The sequence below is a fragment of the Octopus sinensis genome, linkage group LG23 (genome assembly GCF_006345805.1).
Source record: "Octopus sinensis linkage group LG23, ASM634580v1, whole genome shotgun sequence".
NCBI classification, from domain to species: Eukaryota; Metazoa; Mollusca; class Cephalopoda; order Octopoda; family Octopodidae; genus Octopus; species Octopus sinensis.
Genome location: NC_043019.1, coordinates 23,574,884 through 23,592,752, shown reverse-complemented (window position 1 = coordinate 23,592,752; position 17,869 = coordinate 23,574,884). Strand labels below are relative to the sequence as shown.

Here is a 17,869-nt window from a genome sequence, read left to right as displayed (position 1 = left end):
GCGCGCGTGTGTGTGTTCGAGTGTGTTTATGTGTGTATAGACGCAGACATGGCCGTGTGGTAAGGAATCTCGCTTTGCAACCAAGGAATCCCACTGCGTAGCACATAGGGCATATTCTCTGCTATACCCCCGGACTGACCAATGCTTTATAAGTGAATTTGGTAGTCGGAAACTGTGAGGAAGCTCGTCGTATATGTATGTATATCTTTGTGCGTGTGTGAGTCCCCCACCATCACCGCTTGACAACCGTGTTGGTTTATTTACGTCCTGGTAACTTAGCAACTTGGCAAAAGAGAAAGATGGAATAAGTACCATACTTTAAAAAAAAAATAAGTCCTGGGGTCGATTTTTTCGACTAAACCATTTAAGGCGGTGCTCCAGCATGGCCGTAGTCTAATGCCTGAAACAAGTAAACGATTAACCATATCACACACACACACACACACACACACACACAACACACACACACACACACACACATGCACACACACACATGTACGTCCATACACACATACATGTGTGTGTGTATATATATATATATATATATACACACATATGGTTCGAAACGTTTAATAATAGGTTTTATTGATATAAGTTTTAGCACGTATGCGCACATATGCATATCTAAGAGCGTACATACGCGTACGTATATACCGTCTGCGCATGCGCATGCAAAATGAACACCCACATACACACTCATTGTTTTTAAAAAACATTAATTAAAAGATTTAATTGAAAGTATTACTTAAAAGTATTATTTTGAAACATTGCTCAAGCAGCAACGTAATTTCATGACTTTCAGTGAATGGAGTTTGTGAGCTTTTTATAATAAACATTTCCACGAGAACCAGAAATAAGATCAAAAACGTGAGCTTGAAGCAGCCATCTTCGCACGTGTCGTTCACAAAGGAATTTTAAACAAAAGAACATAACAATGAGTGTTTTCTATAAGCTTTCATTTCATTACATATTTCAAAACATTTTCAGACAGTGGATATTCAAAAGAAAGTGTGGCTTGGTTTACCAGCTGATAAACGGAAACGAGCAACTCGGATTACTGGAAATCGGTGCCTTTCAATTATAATGTATCAAAGTATACTCTACATTTGTACTGAGTTCTGTTATTTATCGCCGCTGGTGAACCAACCGAGATTTATATATATGTGTGTGTGTGTGTGTGTGTGTGTGTGTGTGTGGTGTGTGTGTGTGTGTGTGTACGTATGTGTATATACATATATATATATATATATTATATATATATATATAATATATATATATATATATATATATATGTATAACGGGAAGGTTTACGAAAATAAACAAAAGACGAAGGCAAGTGGAGTACAAACAAACAAATGTATTAGTATGGCGCTCAGGAATAGAAATAGAACAAGTCTTTTACGTTTCGAGCTTACGCGCTTCGACAGAAAGATACACAGAAAAGAAACAAGGAGAGAAATATATATATATATATTAGCGCGGCAGAAGCAGCCTTTATAATAAGAGATATTAATAAGTACATCCAAACTGGTTTGGGTATGCTGTTTATAACGCCGTTGACTGCGGTGAACGTCCCAAGATATCATTTCGTGTAGACAACAAATGCTAAGAAGCATCGAAATTCTAACGGTTGTCAAAATTTCGTTAGCACCAGCGATGAAATCATTAACGGAAGCTAGCCGAGTATTGAATGCCTAGTCAAAAAAATCACTCAAACCGATATAGAATAATGCTGGCCAATGTCATTCACCGCAGTCTACGACGTTATAAACAATATAGCTACGTTGGGTTGGATAGGCAAATTACTATTTATTACAAATGCCATTTCTGTTGCTAAAAGCTAATTTATACACAGCTCGTCAGCTTTTCGCGACTTCACTGGTTGTTTGTCCAATGTTATTCTATATCAATTTGACTGATATTCGGCCTGCTGGCATTCAGTGCTTAGCTAGCTGTCACTGATGATTCGCAATACCATGAAATCCCGTGATGTGATAACGCCATCACCCGGTACCATTGAAATTCCGTCAACCGAAAGAATTTCGATGTATCTTAGCATTTGTCGTCAACACGAAGTGCTTTGTGTGTGTGTTGTGCGTGTGTGTGTGTGTGTGTGTGTGTGTGTGTGTGTGTGTGTGTGTGTGTGTGTGTGTGTGTTTCTATAACCGAAACGCGAAAGTCGTAAACTATTGCACCAGTTTGTCATCATCCTCTACGTAACCTTTGACTCAATTCATTATGAGCAATACATTTTTGGGAATTTTAATTTTTAATATCTTTTGATAAAAATGTTACATTTGTAATACATTTCGAACGCCGCTCCTCTTTGAGCCATCCTTCTCCCCCCCCCCCCCCACCGCCCCTACAAAGCTGTCCTCACTCTACATATCATTCACTGATTCTTCCCTCCTCTTCTATTTCCTGTCACCACTTAAAGCTATTCATTCGCTTTGTTTTCCATCGACCACTCCGTCATGGCCGAAAATTTATATTTTTTTCCTTCCTCGGGGCAACCAAAACTTACTGATTATCGCAAAGAAATCACTTTGTATTACACACTTACATAGTGTTCCATCTCACAGATAATTACTGCTTCATTGTGTTTCCTCATGATCAATATCATTCGTGACTTTCCATCCATGACCGCTCAAATGATTATTCAGTCCCGTTGCAGATCTGCATGATTTGAAGCATGGGTGACAGGCGAAAGTTGGTTAGGTCTGCACACGTCACCACATAGGATTTTCAGGATGGAAAATGAGGTCACCATAAAGAGACATCTGTATGTCATTGAATTATAATGATGATGAGCGCTTGTTCAACACGAGCACCTTTTGTATCCTTGTATTGTGATGTATAATATAACGAAGCAGGGAGGAAGAAAGTATATACACGACGCACTACTATTACTATTACACGAGACTCAACGCTCTATACCAAAGGCCCACCGTGAACTGTTATCAACTCAAATGCCTGACGACCTAACAGTTGTCTATTTAATAGAAACGTTTCGGTCCACGTTCAGTCACCAGGGGTTGATTGGAATCCTTCCACAACAGTACCACGTCCTGCGTTTCGGTGATTAGAAGAGATGACAAGCAATCACGTGAAGCTGCAGGTTTTACATCAGAAGGATGCTGTGACAAAAGCTAGGGTCTCTTCACTCCCGCTGGTTTTACTACGCGCCCTCACACCAACCAACGGTATTTTTGAGTGCCCGCACTCAGATGGTTCGTTATCACATATGCTAGCTTGTTAACCCATACCTGAGACCCTGACAGATGCTACTACTCATGGTCAGAGTAATCCTGGGGGCAATAATGGTCAAGAGATGGTTCCACACTCCTCAAAACCGTAGAACTTCCGAACTAGAGCCACTCTACTGGATGGGGTTCAAAGTCATAACCAGGACTTTACATATATGCATACATACACACACACACACACATACACATATGCATATATATATACATATTTATGTATACAGATATATATATATATATATGCATATATATATACATATATATATATACAGTATATATATATCTATATATATATATATATGTGTCTGTGTGTGTATGTATATATATATATGCATATATATATACATATATATATACAGTATATATATCTATATATATATATATTATATATATATATATATATATATATATATATATATATATATATATATATATATATATATATATACATGTGTATGTAAGTGTGGTGTATACTAGCCTACGTAAAACATGTGTGTGTGTATTAATGTATATACATATACACGTACACACACGCACATACATTCACACTAGCAGACTCAGCTAGTGTGAGTAGACACAAGATTAGCGAGAAGGAAACAAGATAAAGACAAACTACCAGAACATACGTACCGGTGGTGGTAAATAATTTTGAATGAATTTATTTGATAAAAAAATCAATGAAATCTGTGAATTGTTGTGTTAGTGATTTTCAAACACGTAAGTACGAGCTGTGAATGAATAAGCCGCCTCAGAACAACCTTTCATTCACAAAAGCACATTTTATCAGCTCGACTGAATTTGATCGCGTTTATAACAAATCTAATCTATTTACTCTGAGATTTCTGCAGGCAATCACAAAAATAAGCAACAAGCCGTATTAACATCATTATATATATATATATATATATATATATATATATATATATATATATATATATATATATATATATATATACATTTTCCTTTTCAAACATATAAATTCACATCCTCTATGATTATCCAATTTAACGGTACTCTAATCTTTTGACATTTCCGCACCAATCAGTAATTTCATTTCAACCCTCCTCTATCGTTCCTCAATCAGAAATATTCATTTCATATTTATGAAAAGGAGTTTTCTGATGGTCTTACACAATTAGCTTTGTAGTTTAAGAAAATAAAATTGGCTGAAAATAAGTATATAAAATTAAACGTTTTTTGGCGAGCAACTTTATATTCTAATGATTATGTTTTGTGCATAAAATTTTTACTTTTAATTTGTAGTTATGAGAATATTCAACAGAAAATTGTTTGAGAACTTTATAATTCCATCAACCATACATGTGCAGCCATTTTGGATTAAGGATTGCGATGCTAAATGTATCCTTTCTCAAGCACTTTGTAAAGATATGATTAGAAAATTTATCGGTACTTCTGTATCGGTACTTCTGTATCTGTACTTCTGTATTGTGGAGATAAAGTTAAAAGAAAGTAACAGAAAAAAAAGTAAACAGAAACGATGAAATTACGAAATGTACCTACCGTATTTGCTTACCGTAATTACAAGATGTATTCACCATGCAAGACGTGTATGTGTGTGTGTGTGTGTATGTATGTGTTATCAAACAATTGCCCCAGGGCCTATATACGAGGTTGGGCTTCCCATAAGCTAATTTTGCTTTAAATATTACATGCTTTAAATACATTAAAAACCTTTTCTCCTGAATATGCACTGCAGAAATTGAGGTGTATCTAATATGCCCGTGCATCTTTAATGCCATCAAAAACGGTTCGTTTCATTTGATTTTCCTTTTAGCTGTACTATAGCGCAGCAGTTTTCCTTCATTGGTTTGACTCTGGTGAGGCATATTACTTTATAGTTCTGCTATAACGAAGCATTTTACTTTCATTTTTACTTCGATGATTTCATTTTACTTTCGCTTTGTACTGTGGTACGGTATTCTACTTTCATTTTCATTATAACGGGATAGGGAGCCCGCTGTAGTAACACCACGAAATATTACCAGAATTAGTGTCCCCTTAAATTCCAAACCGAGAACATCGGCTTGAACTCGCTCAACCATCTGCCTGGCATTTGATATATTTTCGGACATCTTGTCAGTTGTAAACTCTGTTGCATTTTTACATAGAAACAATCTTCTGATTGCAATGCAATCGGAAGATTCTTGTGACAGACGTGAGAGAGTCTTTTTACGGAAAAAAGAAAAGAATGAGACAAAGGTGGTGAGTACAGAATCGTACCTCTATGTTCTCTTCAAAGGTGCTGTCCTAATGGAAAATGTATCTCGTGTCATGTCCTTAAGGAAAATACATCAACAACAAATTACTCTGTAATCCGAATTTGTGTGACATTTCAGAAATGGAGTTCTGTTTTGTAAGAGAAATATTCATGAACACAGCAATTATTCCAAAAGAAAACTCTTCTAATATTATAACCGACTGACATGATATGTGCAATGTGAGGTGGGTGAAGCCTTCGTTTTTCATCATAAATTTAATAACGAGAGACTATTGTCTGTTAGACTCCTATCTCGTAAGATTATGATACAGTTCTAAGAAACAAACACGAACTTTTAATTGATGGGCTTTGAAGTTTCTCGTTTCAAACAAGGCTCTGACTGATATTTTATGTGCAATGGCGTGACAGAAACACTCTGACCTCCATCTTAGATCGTAAAATTACATTAACTTTTTGGTTAATGTTTATTTTCACACCCTGCCATCATATCAAAAGCAACAAACAAAACAAGTGTAGTAGGTGTAAAAAAATGTGTATTGAACGAATATGAAAGCAAAAATTTGCGCCAACGAACCGGTGGGGGTGGAGAGAGGACTTTCGGAAAATTCACAAGATCCGATTTTTTTCCCTCATAACTTATAGGAAAATGGATATCTTTTAATGAAATTTTATATAAATACATTTCAAACGGCATAGATTGCGATTATAAACAAATTTTGGGGAAAATTTTTACCCGGGGGTGGGAGGACTTTCGAAAAGAAAGAAATTCATAAATTCTTCTGTTTTTCTTGCTTGGAAAAAAGGTTGAAAAAGAAATATTTAGATTCATTTATTTTTCGTTTGAGTAATAAAAATGGTTTTAAAAAGATCCCAAATGTGGAGATATGCTAAAAACAACAGCTAAATCGCCCTTAACATTTTTTCCATAGTGAAACCATATTCCACACCGTATTTATGAATTTATTTCTCTCACCATGATACATGAGATCTTTTTTAAAACCTTTTCCTATTACTCAAACAAAAAATAAATGAATCTAAAAAAATTTTTTTTAAAACTTTTTTCCATTACATTCAAGCAAAAAAAAAATTATGAATTTCTTTCTCTTCAGAAGTCCTCTGCCCCACGGAAAAAAATGTCTCCCAAAATTTCTTTATAATCGCAATCTGTGCCTTTTGAAAGGTATTTATATAGAATTTCACTAAAAGATATCCATTTTCCTATAAGTTATGAGGGAAAAAATCGGATCTTGTGAATTTTCCGAAAGTCCTCTCCCCACCCCCACCTTTTCGTTGGCGCAAATTTTTGCTTTCATATTCGTTCAATACACATTTTTTTACACCTACTACACTTGTTTTGTTTGTTGCTTTCGATTTCGGGTGTGTAAGTAAACATTAACCAAAAAGTTAATGTAATTTCCGCCGATTGGAAATCTGGAGAAAATTTCGAAAAAAAAGTTACACTAGATTGCTTAATTCGATACACTGCCGAAGTTTCTTGTAATAACATAGTGAATTTTTTCTTTAGCTACATTGGTTTCCACTTTGGGACACCCAGCCACAAATTTATAGAGAAAGGAAATTTCTCAAGGCCATTTAACGTCAAAATCAACGAAATTCCTTCCTCCGGAAACTCGAACCTAATTTGCATCTTCACATTAACCCACCTTCGTTTACAATACGCATGCTCAGGGTTTGCGCATGCTCATTCAGCAATTAATTTTTCAACATGGCTGATTGTTGTTTCCTAAATTTTGGTCTCGCTGGATTTAGAAAGTCATTTGTTTACAATTATGGCTCACCATCAACCATTGGTGATGTTAAACGTTGGTTACAGACTGGGGCTCTTCTTCCACAGGTGACATATTATTAATATACTCCACAGATGTTTATATGATACCGTAAAATTATATAAGCAATACATAAACATACATTGGCTGTTAGGTTTATTTTAACGATTCACCGTATTTTTCTTGTGTATAATATATAAATGTGTATATAATCATGTTTAAATGCTTTTATTTAAGATATTGATGTATTATTTCATTCCATTAGGTTACATTTTGAGATAAATCTAGCCCTGTATATTAATCTACAGGCTTGTCATATTAAGTAAGGACGTTGACACATCGAGTTAGCGATGCAAATTTTTCGTCTATATAGTTAATTGATATGCTAAAACTAGTAGTCAAACCGCCCTCAGATCATAGATGTAGCGTCTTTCAAAACACAAAGTAAATTTTAAGAAATAAAAAAGTAAATTTAACGGCTCAAAAAAAATTATTATGTACCCACTCACACTGATATTAATAATTGTTTGATTACTTCCCTTGTTATATCCAGAATTATTCCCCTTGTTTTTAACTTTGATAAAGGAAATTATTAAATCTTCAACCTTCTTATACGAAATCGAGCGTGTTTACATTTTTTTTTTTAATTTGCAAACTAAAAGTAGTATTAGATTGGTGACTTTTGACGTTTTAGTAATTGGATGTCATTCTTCAACTACTGAGAGTGGCAAGTTCTTGTCAGAATTGACACGAAAAGATGGAAAATAACATTGTGAAAGCAATTATATTTTTAATGATGCTGTTAAAATATCACCAAAAAAAAGGCATTGTAGATAATGTAATGTTAGATACATTACACTCTTGATCGAAGGTCTTTTGGGTCAGAGCTGGCCTTACGCTTCAACTGTTGGAACATTTAATTAGAAATACAAAATAGGTGATATATATATATTGATATAGGTGAAGACCTGAAAGGTTTTTTTTTTTAATGGTCGAAATGTGTAGGGGGACACAACTTACATTCTGGATATTTCACCATGAAGTAGAGGAAACAATAATAAAGATAATTATGACGACTTTTTTTATAAACAAACATTGTTTCCTTCCTTTCTAAAATGAAGACAATTATGTTGTTATGCTGAATGTAATACTTCGATATTTCTAATTTCCATGTCAAAGGGCGGCGAGATGGCAGAAACGTTAGCACGCCGGGCGAAATGCGTTACCGTATTTTGTCTGCCGTTACGTTCTGAGTTCAAATTCCGCCGAGGTCGACTTTGCCTTTCATCCTTAAGGGGTCGATAAATTAAGTACCAGTTACGCACTGGGGTCGATATAATCGACTTAATCCGTTTGTCCTCTCTGTGTTTAGTCCCTTGTGGGTAGTAAAGAAACATATTTCTAATTTCCATGTCAATAATTAAAATCTGAACCGTGTGACTTTTCAAATTTTTGTTCTTATATTTTTTTAAAGGAGCAGTTGTTTTCTTTTACTCCCGTGATGTTCGTGTTCGATTCGTGCTCCTAGCAGATGCGTATATGGCTTGTTGTATTAAAGTGTTAATACGCCTGTGATATATGCAGAGTGGCCGAATGGTTAAGAAGTTCGCTTCTCAACCACTACGTCCCAAGTTCGATTCCACTTCATCTCATCTTGGGCAAATGTCATTTTCTATAACTGCCCATCAAGTAGATTGTGCCTGTAATTCAGAAAGTAGTTACACTGATTGCATCTGAGAATTATGTTGAGTGCACATGTGTCTGGAATACTCAACCAATTACATGTTACTGTAGCAGCAGATAAGTCAGTTGACCAATTAACTGTTTAGAAAATACAGACAGACTTTCCCAGAATATTGGAAATGGGTGACACTGCTTGGATGATAGTTGTAAATGAGTGTCACTGTCACGCAAACAGTATAATTCATTCCCAATGTCCTACAGAAGCATATCTGACCATGAGAAAATATTATCCTGTCTGGAAACAAGTGATGGTTGACAACAGGAAAGACATCTGGTTGTAGTCCAACTCATGCAGGCTTAGAAACATAGACTGTTCTTACTGTCCTGTTTTTGTTACCACTTTAACCCTCAGCAAATCCCAAGTTTTATTTAATTTGCTTTGCAGGAAGGACTGTTTTAATGAAGTCGCGTCTTGTCCCAATGTTCGAAACGTGGAGTAGATAAAAAAGGGGACAACTGATGAAGGGATTGTTCTTTATGCTGCCTGTCTCGTTTCTCTATTTGTTTCTTTCGTTGTTCGAAAAAAGTTTGTTGTCCATGTTTTTGCTTTTTATGTTCTCGCTTTGCATTTTGTTTACATTTTTTTGATGTCCTGTACCTATATATGCATGTGTATATATATATATATATATATATATATATATATGTAGGTATGTGCATGCATGTATGTATATATGCATATATATATATGTATATATATATATATGTATATAAATATATGTATATATTCCCCCACTTCTGAATCAGTTTCATCAAATTACTTTATTTTGGTCTCAGAAATTTGTTCTCCCCTTGTCATGTCTTTTACAGATTTGATTTCCATGTCCCGCCCAACCTGTGTGATGCTTTGATTTACTCTAATGGTTTATGTTTGTTTCCTTACTGTTTGTAGATCTTTCTGGTTGATGACTGCTACTTAACGTGTCAAGGACATATCTTAAATGATGATGATGTCATTAAAGCTGGATGTCACTATCAGCTTCTACCAAGACTGGTTGGTGGTAAAGGAGGTGAGTACACCATCGTTGTCCAAATCAAACTGTTTGGCTGAAGGGGAGACTTGTCACCAGGCTAGGGCTTAGAATGCTATTGCTGGATATAAGATTGATGTGGAAGACAAGTGGAGATGTGTTGATAGACAAACATCTCCACTCCATGAACATTTCATTGATAATGGTGATGACAATCAGACTAGAATGATCATCCTTGTATGTTAACAAAAGTTTTCTAACTTTCTTGCAACTTTAAATGAGTCCTGTTAAAAGATGTTTAGAAATCCTGGAACTCTTCCATAAAACTGCATTCGTGACACAGACACAAGAAATGTACGTCTTTCCGTACTTGCAAACATTCAGTAAACATATGACATTTCTGAAAGAGATGGTAAATGTTGTTACTAATGAGTCTGAAATTATTTAGATACTTCAAGTCACTATTGATAATCTCTATCAAGTATTTCTTTGAGATCTCTCATCAGTATCATTGGTATATAATGGTTATTATTATAATGAACAAGGTGGCAAGCTGGTAGAATCATTAGCATGTTAGACAAAATGCTTAGCATTTCATCAGTCTCTATGTTATGAGTTCAAATTCTGCCGAAGATGACTTTGCCATTCATCCCTTCGGGGTTGATAAAATAAGTACCAGTTGAGTACTGGGATTGAAGTTATTGATTAGCCCCTGGGCCCCCTCAGGCCTTGTGCCCATAGTAGAAAGGATTATTATGAATAAATATGAAGAAAATATTTATGAGTGTTTTGTCTGAATTTTGATAGAAATATCCAAAACCTGAAATATTTCTTAGATTTATTTTCACTTTGCTATTTTGGCTGTTTTATTCCTTCATGATATTTGTGTTATTTTCAAAGGGTTTGGTTCAATGTTACGTGCCATTGGTGCCCAGATTGAGAAAACCACCAACCGAGAAGCTTGCCGAGATTTGAGCGGACGCCGTATGCGAGACATTAATAATGAGAAGCAGTTGAAAGAGTGGATGGCTAAACAAGTGGAGCGTGAGAAAGAACGGGCTAGACGTCGAGAAGAAAGATCTCTTCGACTTCGAGAAACACCAAAACATAAATTTGAAGACCAAGTTTATCAAAAACAAAAAGAGAAAGTCTCACAGGACCTTGAGGATGCGATCACAGCAGGTAAGCCATTGCCACCTTGGAAGTCCCTTGTTTCGCTTTAAATGAGTGTTTATTACTGAACAAAATTGCACCTTTTATCACTTTTATAAATGATTGCTTAGCTGAGATATAAGCTATGCCAAGTTGACTTAGTCACACTTCAATCTCTTCATTCCACCATAACCTGGTGGCATATGTGATACACTAATGTTAATCATTATTTTAGAAATAACTTTTCATCAATAATTACATTTATCTAGTAGATGACAGTGCCTGATACATTTAATATTACAGACCTTAACTTGAATAATTAATATTTTCACTGGGATAATGTTTCTTTTCACTTAATTTTTACTGTAACACTGCCTTCATGGGTTCTAATCAATTATGTCTATCCCAGGATTTTGTCTGGTACATAGTAAGTGCCACCAAATAACTCACAAAGCTTTCAGAGGCTGAACTTGAAGTCATGATCAATTCCTATAAAATAATTTTGACTCCACATCCAGTATTGAGCCCTTTCATCAAGAAATCTTTATCCCTTGATAATCTTACATTAGTGTGCATAAATGTGTGTGTGTGTATGTGTGTTTGTTTCTTTACTGTTTAATGGGATATTTATTTTTCCAGGCCTCAAAAGGAATGGAGATAGCAGTTCTGCAGAAAGTGTTCAAGGAGGGAAAAAACGAAAATTGGAAAGTAAATCTTTAGACAAGCACTGGAATTGGTAAATCATTTTATTTAATCTATCTCTAATAATAATAACAATAATACTATTTCTATTTCATGCTTTTCCATCCTTGCCTAACACAGCTTTCCCTCACACACTATCACTACAGTCTCTCGTATACCATGAGGCCATGTATAGCTCTAATGAATGCAGCCACATTATGTAGAACAAGAGTATTAATGGAAGAATTTGTAGTGTAGCTAATGATTTACAGGGGTGATTTTTCATATTAGGCCCTGGATAATTGACAAATTGATTTCCCTAAATCACAATAAACCTGGAACATAAATGAAATGTAATTTTATGTAAATTCTTAAAGATTGATTAGGAAGCCATAGATATGTGACACTTAATTCATAAAATAACTACCTGTATCAAATGACTTTTACTTTTCAATCTACATTTCTAGGGCCTTCTCCATTGAAAGAGGGCAGTTGTATTCCTGAATATGACTTCACAGACATACAACCAGCGCTCTTAAATAGCTTAATAAGTTATGAAAGGGTGACTGTTGCAGTTCTGCTGCTAACCCACACATACAGATTAGACAGAACCAAATCTGTTGACATCACCCTTTTCCTATCCCCCATTGGGCTTTTTGAGTAAAATAAGATTTTTAAAATGTCTGGCTGGGGGACCACACCCAGAAAGTCAGTCTCATGTAGTCAAAATTCTAACGAAATTGAATCTACATCTACCAGCCTGATCTTTGGAACACAAGAAGTAAGAATTTTTAGTTCAAAATTCATATCGTGGCCCTGTGCAAAATACATCAAGGGATGAAAATCTGTAAGAGACAAAGTGGAAAGAGGAGAGAAAGGAATCCAAGGAGTTGGTCTTGCTGTTAAGACAGGATCGTTGAAGGTCGTCAACAAACCACCTATGAAACTCCATATACTAATATCTTCAGACAACTTTATTACGCTTTTTATATATAAAAAAAGCGGTATTTATATGATAACATGAGATGAATACCTATATTCTAAGGTAGATATAGAATAGGGACTTGCATTGAATTATGGCATTGAAAATATAACTCCTGGTATCTGAGCCAGGTTTTTTTTTTTTTTGTAATACTCAACTGTTTAGAACTCAAGTAATATTAAATATTAACTTCATTAATTCCATTAGATTCTCATTCTTAGTTTCAGTTTTATGGGTGAGTGACAAATTTCCTCTTGGATAGGTTGCCTGTCTATCTTCAGTAAGATTTCACAATACAAATAGGCTGAGGTGATGTAGAATTAAGTGCACTGCATAAATATACAACACAACACTTGCAGTAAATTTCAGCTCATCTTATAGACTTTCTTTAGAATTACTTAGCCAAGCCAGTGGAAAATCCTGTTGCAATAAGACACCAAGGCATCACTTGCTGTGAGATTATATACAACTGTAGGACTTTCATTGTCTCTGGGCTGGAATACCGTTTCACATAAATTCTATTCTTACCTCCATCAGACTAGCATCCTTGCTTGGAAGAGATTTATCTTTTACACATTTAATATCTGTGATTGGAGAACTAAAGCTCTCTAGTTCAAAATTACTTGAGGATAAATTATTGCTTTATTTCAGGAGTGGCTGTGTGGTAAGTAGCTTGTTTACCAACCACATGGTTCCGGGTTCAGTCCCACTGCGTGGCACCTTGGGCAAGTGTCTTCTACTATAGCCGCGGGCCGACCAAAGCCTTGTGAGTGGATTTGGTAGACGGAAACTGAAAGAAGCCCGTCGTATATATGTATATATATGTGTATATGTGTGTGTGCGTGTATGTTTGTGTTTGTCCCCCTAGCATTGCTTGACAACCAATGCTGGTGTGTTTATGTCCCCGTTACTTAGCGGTTCGGCAAAAGAGACCGATAAAATAAATACTGGGCTTACAAAAAGAATAAGTCCCGGGGTCGAGTTGCTCGATTAAAGGCGGTGCTCCAGCATGGCCGCAGTCAAATGACTGAAACAAGTAAAAGAGCAAAGAGCAAATGAGCAACATATAACAACACCATAGTTTTCTTGACCAATCAAAACATAAATGAATTATTGCTTACTACAGAGGTAATTAATACTGCAATGGTTGCAAAATTAGAAAGTTGGTTATATCTGCTGCGTCTTATACTTAATATATTTTATTTTCATGTTTTTAATTAAATAGCTCTACTAATTGTTTTGAATTTTTCTTTCCACTCCTCATATAAGACATGCTTTTAAAATAATATTTTTCTCCCTACCATAAACAATATCTCATTTTAGCATTTCAAGTAAAGCACAATGTTCTTATGCATTTTCTAGGTCTTCAAAATTACACCCAATTTCCAATACACATGCATACTTATATTTTATAAAATTAAATTTTGGATTGTTTTAATACAATTTAATTTCTCTCTCTCTCTCTCCTCTAATTTTATAGGATTGGAATTAACAAAGACAACCTCAGTGACAGTGATTTGTCTGATGACTCTGATATTGCCACAGCTTGTCCGTCTGCCACTGTCTTTCCTAGCACCAGCTGCACTGCATCCACATCCGCTGCCACCTCCGCTGGCAGTACATCAGTTGATGACTGTACAGACTCAAACAGTTCTCTGAGCTCTACAAAATTCCTGTCTGTTCCTCCTGAACATGAAGTCACTCCATCTCCCGATTCTTCAAATAATTCCGCAACCAATAACAGTATTGGTGACTCATCATCATCCACAACCATTACAAAAACCCCACCTCCAACAACATCCAAAACAGAAGATGAGAAGGAGGTAGCATCTTGTACCAATAATAATGATGAATCAACTCAACAAAATGGTGCTACATTGGTAAGAATAAAATTCATTTCTTTTGTTGCATTTTGGGGAGATTTATTAATTTCATCATCATCATCATCATTTAGCATCTGCTTTCCATGCTAGCATGGGTTGGACAGTTCAACTGGGGTCTGGGAAGCCAGAAGGCTGCACCAGGCCCAGTCTGATCTGGCAATGTTTCTATAGCTGGATGCCCTCCTAACGCCAACCACTCCATGAGTGTAGTGGGTGCTTTTTACGTGCCACTGGCACGGGGGCCAGGCAAGGCTGGCAACGGCCACAATCGGATGGTGCTTTTTACGTGCCACCGGCACAAGGCCAGTCGTGGCGGCGCTGGCCACGGCCACATTCGGATGGTTCTCTTACGTACCACCGGCACTGGTATCACAGCTGCAATTTCCATAACAACAATAATAATCCTATCTACTGTAGGCACAAGACCTGAAATTTTGGGAGAGGTGGGGCTAGTTGATTATATCGACCCCAGTACTCAACTGGTATTTGTTTTATTCACCCCACCAAAGGGATGAAAAGTAAAGTCAACCTTGGAACTTGAACTCAGAATGTAAAGATGGACGAAATACCACTCAGCATTTTACCCAGCATGTTAATGATTCTGCCAGCTCACCAGCTTAACAAAAACAATCATCATCATCATTGATTAATGTCCGTTTTTCCATGCTGGCATGGGTTGGACGATTTGACTGAGGTCTGGAGAACCAGACTCCAATCAGGTCTGGTAGAGTTTCTACAGCTGGATGCCCTTCCTAATGCCAACCACTTCGAAAGTGTAGTGGGTGCTTTTAACATGCCACCAGCACAGGAGCCTATAAAGCAGGCCTGTCAATGATCACATTCAGATGGTGCTTTTTACGTGCCACTAGTACAGGAGCCAGTCAGTGGGTACTGGCATTGGTCACAATCGGTTGGTGCTTTTTACGTGCCACTGGCACCAGAGCCAGTAAGGCAGGCCTGGCAACAAACACATTCTGATGGTGCATTTTACATGCCACCAGCACAGGAGCCAATCAGGGTACTGGCATCATTCGGAGCCAGTCACTGGGTTATAATTATTATTATAATGAATGAACACAGCACTGCACTGTTAATGAGATACTCTTTGACCAATTATTGGGATTCCTATCATTTCAATTAGCTGAGGCTACTGAAATAGTTAAAAACACTTTTAGAAAATTGATAATCTGATATTAGAATATAATTAACTATTTTGTTCTTTACTTTGTTTTTACATCAGGATGTTGGAGAGGTTCTGGCAAATATTGAATGTGCCTTAGACCTTGAAGTTTTAGGCCTTGATATGTTAAAAGCTGCATTGCAAGACAGAGGCATGAAATGTGGAGGTACTTTGACAGAAAGAGCCCAACGTTTATTTGCTGTGAAAGGATTAACACCTGAAGAGATTGACCCATCTTTGTTGGCAAAAGGGAAAAAGATTAAAAAAAAATAATGTATTTATGTACCTAAAGAAAATAAGAATTCTTAGCTTCAAATACATGGATCTTTTCGGTTTGAACAGCAGTTTTTAACATAATTTCTCAGTAACTAAAAAATTTTAAACTTCATATACTGGTAGAATGTGTTTATAAAACATCTTTTTCTCTTGGCTTTATTGAGAAAATTCTATAGATTCTAAGATATTTGTTGTTGTTTTTCTTCAATTTCTGCAATTTCAACCAATCAATGACATCCATTGAGGTAAAAAAAACATTCTGTGCCATATGAATTTGTCCCTCGTTTAAGAAACAGATTGGGTTTATTTACATTTGTGAAGAAAAAAAGATACCCTTCCCCCTAACCCTAAAACAGATTGAAATGCAATAGATTAATACTAGGGTCATAATTATGGGTGACAATTTCATATGACACCGCTAGAAAAAACTGCCATTCAAACCGAAAAGATCCAAATACATTTTTTATCTTTAAAAAAACTTTATTTTCATTTGGTTGATAAAGCCAAAATTACCATATTACATAAATGTATATATTTAATATAAAACATTTACCATCTGATTCTAAAAGATATTGTAAAAATAGTTTTCTGCTCATGTCAAAATAAATTTAAGCTGTATACATGTTTCTGTAGTCAATCTGTTTTCATTATAAATATAAATTTAAAAAAACTCTGTCTTGTGGTTTGTAAATTACTGTTTTAACAATTCCTGTTGCTCTCTTGTATTTTAGTTCCTATTCCTGAAGACCCCCACCAGAATTAAACAATTTTTATCACAAATAACTCTTCATCATTTTAACATTTATTTTCTCTGTTGGACCAGTACAATCCATTCATCATCATCATCATCGTTTAACGTCCACTTTCCATGCTTGCATGGGTTGGACGGTTCAACTGGGGTCTGGGAAGCCCGAAGGCTGCACTAGGCCACTCAGATCTAGCAGTGTTTCTACAGCTGGATGCCCTTCCTAACGCCAACCACTCCGTGAGTGTAGTGGGTGCTTTTTATGTGCCACCGACACAGGTGCCAGACGAGGCTGGCGAACGGCCACACTCGGATGGTGTTTTTTATGTGCCACCGACACAGGTGCCAGACGAGAAAATGACTGTTTGAATTCCATGTTGCCACTTCTGTTCATTGTCCCAACTGTGAGACCCAGAATCCTGATATCTGACTTCATTACACTTTATATTTCTTCCAGTCATTCCATTCCACTATCAATTCATGCTATTATTTCACCACTCATTCAGCATTATAAATCCAAACTATTGCAGTCATCCCTTCTTCATATCTCAGCTAATGTCATTAAGTTCTCATCACAAGAACAATGCTTACTGAGAACCAATCTAAAAATATTTTATGATTTCCCCCTTCCTTATAAAACTTGTTAATTTGCATATTTAGTTGCCATGGAAATGTATTATATGGCAGCGTGGAAGGTGTTTATAAACCATTTAAGAAACACACAAAAACTGTTAGATTCACTTCAACATTTAAATTTAATTTGTCAAAATATTTTCGTCGCTTTGAGTCCACGACCTGTTCACTGACAAAACTTTGTGCTGCATCAGTGAACAGGTCACAGTCTCAAAGCGACGAAAATATTTTGACAAATTAAATTTATATGTTGAAGTGAATCTAACGGTTTTGTGTGTTTCTTAAATGGTTTATAAACACCTTCCACGCTGCAATTGTTTTCGTTCCAGCACAC

At 36.0% G+C, this 17,869-nt stretch overlaps 1 protein-coding gene across 1 annotated transcript; it reads left to right on the top strand.

Moving 5' to 3' along the window:
- The first annotated feature begins 7,197 nt into the window (after window positions 1–7,197).
- LOC115223579 (replication stress response regulator SDE2) lies at window positions 7,198–16,257 on the top strand. Its single transcript, XM_029794219.2, has 6 exons — window positions 7,198–7,357; window positions 9,925–10,042; window positions 10,904–11,185; window positions 11,795–11,891; window positions 14,299–14,698; window positions 15,942–16,257. Exons 1-6 carry the CDS (start codon window positions 7,229–7,231, stop codon window positions 16,152–16,154), a joined length of 1,239 nt encoding a protein of 412 aa, XP_029650079.1. The 5' UTR covers window positions 7,198–7,228; the 3' UTR covers window positions 16,155–16,257.
- The last annotated feature ends 1,612 nt before the right edge of the window (window positions 16,258–17,869 follow it).

Coding starts and splice junctions, on each gene's coding strand:
- LOC115223579 (XM_029794219.2), top strand. CDS start 7,229: ATGGCTGATTGTTGTTTCCTAAATTTTGGTCTCGCTGGATTTAGAAAG. Junction 7,358..9,924: donor CTGGGGCTCTTCTTCCACAG/GTGACATATTAT, acceptor TACTGTTTGTAG/ATCTTTCTGGTTGATGACTG. Junction 11,186..11,794: donor TGAGGATGCGATCACAGCAG/GTAAGCCATTGC, acceptor TTATTTTTCCAG/GCCTCAAAAGGAATGGAGAT.